The sequence below is a fragment of the Odocoileus virginianus genome, chromosome 17, assembly GCF_023699985.2.
Source record: "Odocoileus virginianus isolate 20LAN1187 ecotype Illinois chromosome 17, Ovbor_1.2, whole genome shotgun sequence".
NCBI classification, from domain to species: domain Eukaryota; kingdom Metazoa; phylum Chordata; class Mammalia; order Artiodactyla; family Cervidae; genus Odocoileus; species Odocoileus virginianus.
In genome coordinates, this window is record NC_069690.1 from 13,528,401 (window position 1) to 13,536,273 (window position 7,873).

At 40.3% G+C, this 7,873-nt stretch overlaps 1 protein-coding gene across 1 annotated transcript in view; it reads right to left on the reverse strand.

Moving 5' to 3' along the window:
- The window catches only part of TAF15 (TATA-box binding protein associated factor 15), a 28,804-nt gene extending 21,277 nt beyond the window's left edge, over window positions 1-7,527 (reverse strand). The window contains exons 1-2 of the mRNA XM_020902322.2: window positions 7,418-7,527; window positions 434-473 (exon numbers count right to left, since the gene is read on the reverse strand). Of these exons, the coding sequence (XP_020757981.2) occupies window positions 434-473; window positions 7,418-7,424 (47 nt within the window). The 5' untranslated portion in view covers window positions 7,425-7,527. The remainder of the gene's footprint in view (window positions 1-433; window positions 474-7,417) is intronic.
- Window positions 7,528-7,873: the final 346 nt, after the last annotated feature.

Genomic DNA, 7,873 nt, shown 5'->3' on the forward strand with positions numbered 1-7,873 from the left:
AAGGAGCCTTTTAAAAACACTAAACATTTCTATCATAGCGCTTCAAGAAAATCCACTCCAGAAACATGTTAGCATATTATATACCATCCAAAAAATGCTTTTTCTAAGAAGCTGTTATAGTTAACTGTTTATATCCTTTTAATAATGATTTCTGCTAAAAACTTTCTTAAAGGAAACAATCTTTACAATACCTGTGAGATCTGTTTTAATCTCTAGGGGGCATCTATATTGACTGATTGAAACAGCCTTTTAAAAAAAGAAAAATGTTTTACAGCACCTATGTACCTAGGCCAACTCTTTCCCCTCGACAAGCTAATATTTAACTCTTTAAGACGTCAAGATACCAAATCTCAAGAGGGACACCTGACTAAATATATCTTTTTTTCTCAGTTCTACTCATTCATGGCATTATTGAAATGTGCATATACTTTACCTTTGCTGTTCACCCCCAGACTGACCGTAACTTCCAGAATCTAAAACACATAAAAAGAATGTTTAATCTTATTTAAAAGTAGGCTTCCCTCAAAGGCTGACTTTAGCTCTTACAGATGAAATGTTAAGAAAATATTATAAAAAGTAACTACAGAAAGGAAAACTAGAAGTTAAAAATACAGTGCAAGGAAAAATCTGTGTCAACAGTATTGGCTATTTACAGTAATATCTCTGAAAATAACTACTCTACAAATGTCCCGATGTCACAAAAATCAAGTAAATAAGTGAGAAACAATCAGTGAAAAACCCATCCTTTTAACAGAAACTCAAAAGCTCAAGCTATATTATCTTTATATACAAAAAGACATCTGTTAAAACTAATCAGGATTAAAAAAAAGGAAAATACACACACACTCTAAGAACATACACCACTCCCTTGGATTGGATTGGATTGCTCTGGCTGTCAGTAGCAACAAAAAGATCTCTGAAGACTTGGTAAAAACAGCTAAGTCAGCTGTTTAACCCCAACTTGATCAAAGCTTTCAGGGACTTAGGCAATTAGCATATATTCTTTGGGATTCTCCTCAGATTCAAATGAATGACATACCTTTATTAGTGATGAGTAAAAGAATTGGGGCTTCCCATGTGGCACAGTGGTCAAGAGTCCGCCTGCCAATGCAAGAGTTGCGGGTTTGACCCCTGGGTCAGGAAGATCCCCTGGAGAATGCAATGGCAACCCACTCTAGTACTCTTCCCTGGGAAATCCCATGGACAGAGGAGCCTGGTGGGCTACAGTCCACAGTATCATCACAGGAGTCGGACATGACTTAGCTACTGGGAAAGAGAAGTGGGCTTCCCTGGTGGCTAACCAAGGTGGAAAAAAATTGTGCATCACGGCCCATAATATTCAGGTGGCGCTAGTGGTAAAGAACCTGCCTGCCAATGTAAGAGACATTAAGAGACATGGGTTCGATCCCTGGCTCGGGAAGAACCCCTAGAGGAGGCATGGCAACCCACTCCAGTATTCTTGCCTGGAGAATTCAATGGACAGAGGAGCCTGGTGGGCTGCAGTCTATAGGGTTGTAAAGAGTCGAACATGACTAAAGTGACATGACAGAAGTGACTTAGCACACACAAGCCTGTAATAATAAAATGACTAGATTTGTAGCTAACAATCAAATAAGAAATATATGAAAAGAATATAGAATCTACCTGGATCATAAAAAAATTAGATGTATCTCAAAGACTAGATGTATCTAAAAGATTAGATGCTTCTTTCAAATGGCAAAGGAAATTAGTTTCAACCAATTCAGAAACTAAAAAGGATTACAGTGGAAGGAGCGAGTGTACAAGTGAAACAAATATACAACACTGGGGATATAAAGCTTTAGGTTAAATTATATCCCAAGGCACGGATGTGGGTTTTCCCAGCAACAGAGTAGAGTCCAAGATCTTATTATACTTTGGCTCAGGCAAGAATTATAGAAGTACACAGCACACATGTTATAGGACCCTAATCTATTAAGAATCAGACCTCTTAACCCAGTCACTTCTGTTCTCTGAAAGTGTAAATATGACTTCTTTAGCTGACTGACTTTAAAACTCTAGAACACAGAAATAAGCATATTGACCAACAAGTCTAGCCCTTAGTATACTTGACTAAGAAAGTATACATGTTTTACATTCAGAGAAAATCAGTTTATAAACTGTATGACAAAAAATAAATTCTAAGGCATTTCAAACAACTGCTCATTATTAAGTTCTTGGCACTTGAGCCTTATATCTGGGCCCATGAATTATTCAGAAGTGCTTTTACTTCTAAGTGTACAGGGTTTTGATACTCTTTGTGGTGTCTAATTATATTCCATTGCAGCCAGAAAAGGTATTTTCTCTACTCTAGGTATTTGTCACGATTTTGCTTTTCCCCTTGGTAAATACTTTCACTTTCATAAATGCCCCCATGTGCTTGAAAAGAACTGCATTTTCTAAATGTTCAAAGAATTCTGTCTGTAAGATGCTTGTTAATTTTATCATTCCTATTCCTGTTTCATTTACCTGATCTATTAATTACACAGAGAGGTGTGTTTAAACTTAAAATTCCCTGTCTGACTCTGTATTTGTCGATTTCTTCTAACAGTGTTTTTTTGCTTCTACATTTTGAGGCTATACTGTCACATAAAAGTACATATTTACACCTTCCTGGTGAATTTCCTTTTAACATTACATGAAGACTATCATTAAAAATGTCCAAACTTTCTTTTGACTGGTAACCAAGCAATCTTCCTTTTGGTTGATGTTTGCCTGATTAGTCTTTTTCTATCTCTATATTTCTTAACATTTCTTATTCTGATGCTTTAGACATCTTCCCTGGTGGATCAGATGATAAAGAATCTGCCTGCAATGCAGAAGCTCGTGGTTCGAATCCTGAGTCGGAAAGATCCCCTGGAGAAGGAAATTCTTACCCACTCCAGTATTCTTGCCTGCATAAACCCATGGACAAAGGAGCCTGGCCGGTTACAGTCCACAGGGTCGAGTGGGACATCACTGAGTAACTAACATTTTCACTTTTTGTATCATTTTTGAAAGCATGTATCCAGATCAATTTTTCCCAATGTGGAAAATCTCTCAATTGATGTTTTCATATTTTCACTACTGTTACTTTTTATTTATTCCTAGTAGCCTATACTGGACTCTCTACTTACCAGGGCCTTTTCCCCCACAACTCCTTAGTTTCCTTCTACTGGATTTTCCTCTTTTCCCCCTCTATTGCTTTAGATGCTCAAATTCTGTTCTTGTAATAAATTACCATTCATTAATTTAAAGATTATGTTCAATTTTTAACATACATTTTTTACAAAGTTCAAAATGATCTTCAACCTCCACTAGAATATAAGAATTTTAATGCTATAATGCCAATTACAGCCTTCATCTATTATTTTGCTTCCACATTTTTTCCTGTATCATTTGCTTCCACTGTAAAAACTCTAAATGTAATCATTTTAATCTTCAAAATCCCACACAGTCAATACTTTTTATCTACTGCATTTACTTCCTCTACATTTTTTTGCATCCTACTCCTCCCTTCTGGATTTCTTTTTATGAGTTCCTTCAGTAAACACCTGAAAGTGGTACTCTTTTATTTGGATAAAAAATTCAAGGTCACATGTTATTTTTCCTCTAAACTTCAAAGATCACTTCAGTATTTAGCAGCTTCTTCAAACTTTTAAGAAATCTACCAATCTTACCATTTCCCTATTTCTTCTGCTAGGTTACTGGTATTTCATAAATTCAGTCTCACATTTATGTATGAGTATGAACTGACTTTTATGTCTCATGTTTGAGACTACTGCTTCTTGATCCATCAATTTTGGAAAATTCTCAACTATCAATTACCATTTTCTCCTCAAACTCAGATGTATATCAGAGCTTCCCAATCTACTTTCCACGTTTTTTTTTTTTTTTTTTAAACTTTCTGACTGCACTCCAGACCATGTGGGATCTTAATGCCCCAACAAGGGATCAAACCCACACCCTCTGAACTGGAAGCGCACTGGACCACCAGGTACAGTCCCTCCCACATTTCCTAACCTCTCAATCTTCATTTTAACCTTCTGAATTGAATCCCGGGTAATTGCTAATTAAACCCCATCTATTTCCTACCTCACTAGTTATTTCTTCCAGCTAGGTCTATTTGTAATTCAACTTAGACACTTTCTCCACCTCTAGAAGTTACACTTGGTTCTTTTTCAAATCTATGTAACCTTTTTTCAAGTCTTGGTCTTAGGGCTGATTCCTTTTTAGGTTTTTAATAATTTTAAACCTTTAATACTCTTGTCCAAACCATCTAATTAGGGGTTCAACTGCCATTTGTCACTCATTTCGGTGGGCTGTTTCCCAGAATTCTGCAATGTATTACTGTGAACTGCAAGGTTTTTCCTATAAAATTCCTAGTGACCCACACCCTGAAATTTACTCAAAAAAGGTTTTCATTTGTTTCTACTAAGAACCCCAAGGTTATTAGTGCCAGTCTAGAACAAACTTTTACATTAAATTTCTTGGCTTGAGGTTTCCTGGATCTCATAACTAGTCTAAATGTACACTGAAATTATGAAGCCCAGTTCCCAGGTTACAAACTCTTGGAAAAAGACTTTTTTCCCTCTTACTCAATGCCCAGGTTTGTTATCTCCTATGCTGATATGAAGGTTTTTTCCTAGTTCATTCTTTCACTGAAGATACAGTCCTTTAAACATCCAGGGTTTATGTAAGAGTCTCAGTTCCCACTACAAGGCTCTAAAGGTCTCAAGACTTCATCTCCTGTGCTTAGTTACTTGAGCAATAAACTCAACTCTCTGAATACTGTGACCTACACCCTCCTCTTCAGGGAAACCAAGTCAGCTCTATGCCTACCATGCTGGCTTCTACTTCACTTCTGGCAGCAGAAGCCCACCCTTTGTTTTATGTTAAGCTCCCGCATTTTTAGCTATCTGTAGACAGAATATTTGCAAGTTATCTTAGTCTGCCCTATTGCCAAAAGAAGTATCTTGACTTTGTAACTTTTATATGTGTAAGTGGTATCAGATTTGACTTTAACTTAAAAGGTGTCAGCTAATATTTATCTGAGAGTCTGACTCACAATATTTACAATTCTGACTTATTGATTATGTACACACTTATTTTACTAGATTTATAAATCTGTCTTGTCAGGCACCTAGAGTGGTTGAGTCAATTTGATAAATTTGTAAGTGTAGTTTGGAATGTTTAACGGATTTACCTAAACTGAATGCTATTAGTTGTTTAGGAGGGAGTCTGCTCTTTTAAATTTATTAACTTAAACATTCATCAAGAATAAGTCAAAAACATCACTCCTATTTTTATATCAAGTGAAAAGTATTATTTTTATACGCAAATTACAAAATGTACAAATATCATCTAACACTAAGTAGAAGTTAATTCTAAATTTAGTTGACTTAATGTAGAAACAAGCAAATTACTAAATAGCTTCTTTTGACATGAAAGTCAATTTCAGTATTAAAAACACTCAAATTACCAAACAACAAGGATATGTACCGTCTTGGTAATTTTGAAGAGCAGTAATAATGCATTAACCAGCTCACACACTATTACGACACGCTGAAAATCCTGGATTTTGCAGACAGTACACCTCTAAAACTTAATTTTCTGTAAAGGCTACCCAGTTCTACAAAAATAAGCCACTGCTTTAAACCAATAATCACATTAAAAATCAAGACAGGTCAATAGTTCCTAATGAGAACTATATCCACTGAAATGGTAAATTTCTCCCTGAAGGTAGGAGAACCTTTTAAATCATAGAGAGGTTTCACACCCTCCTTAGAGTGTGTTTACATGTTCTTCTGTGGAACTTTACCAGACTTCATTCCAAATTATGCACCTAATTAAATATACCCCAACATCTACTTCGGGGTAAGAAGTTACTTCTCACCTGAGCAAGAATTAAAGAAATTAATTCTGTGCAATTAATACCCTCTTACATCAGGTATCTTTTGCCCCTTTCCCCAAAAGATCAACATTCTGACTTAACATCCATGTTAATATAAGGAATGTTTATCATTCCTCGGTCCAACCATTCTTGCTAACATGGTCTCCTCTTAGCCCGCTTTCTTTTTGTCACACATTTCCACCCTTCTGCAAAACTGGATTACTTGGAGAAAAGGGGTTTTTTTTTTATCAACAGGTTCTCCCTTGGGGAAAAAAAAATGTAAAATACTCTGCCAGCTGTCATTTTCATCCCAATCACCTGGCTTTCGGGGACGTGTTCTGCTTTTCCACCTCTTATGACGGTTTCTAGTAAGTGGAAAGCTGAGTCTGTCTTTGCAGCCTGTGATGTACCCAACGACAGAGGACCTTGTGTGGCACCTAAGAATGCTAAATCAAGGGCAGATCTGGGTTTGAGGGAGAATAGATATAATGTGTATCTATGGCTGAGTCCCTTTACTGTTCAGCTGAAACTACCAGTAAACACTGCTAATCGGCTATACTCCAATACAAAATAAAACGTTTAAAGTCTGAATTTTTTTTAAAAAAAGAGCAGATCCACCTCCCAGACTGTATATTCTGCTTTAGCAGGATCTAAATGGGCTGTCCTGATGAGACCAAGGCCTCTTTGTCTCCTCCACACAACGAGTCGGGGGCGGGAGCGGGAGGTGGGGGAGGTGTCCCCGTATCATTTTAGGTGCTTGGTGGAAGACTGCGTTTCCTTTCATTTGTATGTTTCAACATAAATGCAACAAGCATCCACACGAGCCCATTAATAATAGACAAGGCTCACTTTCAAGCTCGTGAGGAGACAACTTTAGAGGGTCTGAGAAGATGACAGAGGAGGGTGAAGAGGAAGCTGAATTAGATGCAAACACCCCCAACTCGAATCCGGGAGGCTACTACATGAATGACGACATGTAGGATTTCGTGTCAGGCAACATCCTTTTAAAAAGGGCTCCTAGAGCATCAACGCCCGCACCTGATGAATGGGTGAGTCAGGAAGGCCCAGCTCCACTTCACGGATGGGGAAACTGAGGGACGAGACGGCGAGACGACTGGCCTGAGGCCTCGCTGAAAGATCTGAGGCGAAGCGGAGAACCAGAAGCACCGATTCTCTCCGGCTGATGCTCTAATCACGGGCTCCCCCCGCCCCTACGGTGGCGTAGCGGCCTCCGCCCCCACCCCGATTCACACACCCTCCCCCGGGGGCGGCACGTCGCCTCAAGTTCCAAGGGCTGGGTCAAGAGACAGGGGGCTCGAGGCGCTCCCGCCGAGATTTGCAGACGGAGAGTGTTGGGAGCGTGCGTCCCTTCAGTCCAACATGGCGGCGGCCGCGGCCGCTCCCCCCCACCCCAGCCTCCCTCAGGGCCGGAGGCTTCCCTCGGGGCCCTCCGGTGGGCGGGAAGACGGCCCAACCCCGCCGGGCCCCTTCTCGCCGCTGCCGCTGCTCGCTGAAGAAGTCACCTACCCGACATGACTAACGGCCGCGGCGCGAAGCCCCCACAGCCCGCAGAGAACAAGGTATACGAAACCCAGGCGGCGCGGCGGCCGGAGCTGTAGTGAGGGCGGCGCGGCGCGCTGGGCTCGACTGCGGGGCCTCGGCAGCCAATCAGAGAGCAGTGGGCGGTACGACAGCGCCGCGACTCGAGGGGTGTCTCTGTGCTAGGATCGGCCTCCGAACTCGGAGGACTTCAGAATCCCTTCCGGTTCCCCCCTCCGTGGACGGTACCATTATTGAGAGGGAATTGAGGAGAGGAAGTACCAATGCCGCGATCGGGATGGGGGTGGAAGCTGAGCCTACCCGCTCGGTCTTGATTACAGTCTTGTTTCTCACTTGACTTGACCTAATATAATTCGAGGTTAGGAAGCGAAAGAGAAAGAGGCCTTATAAACATAGGTTATATGGTTAGAAAAGGCCTTTCTT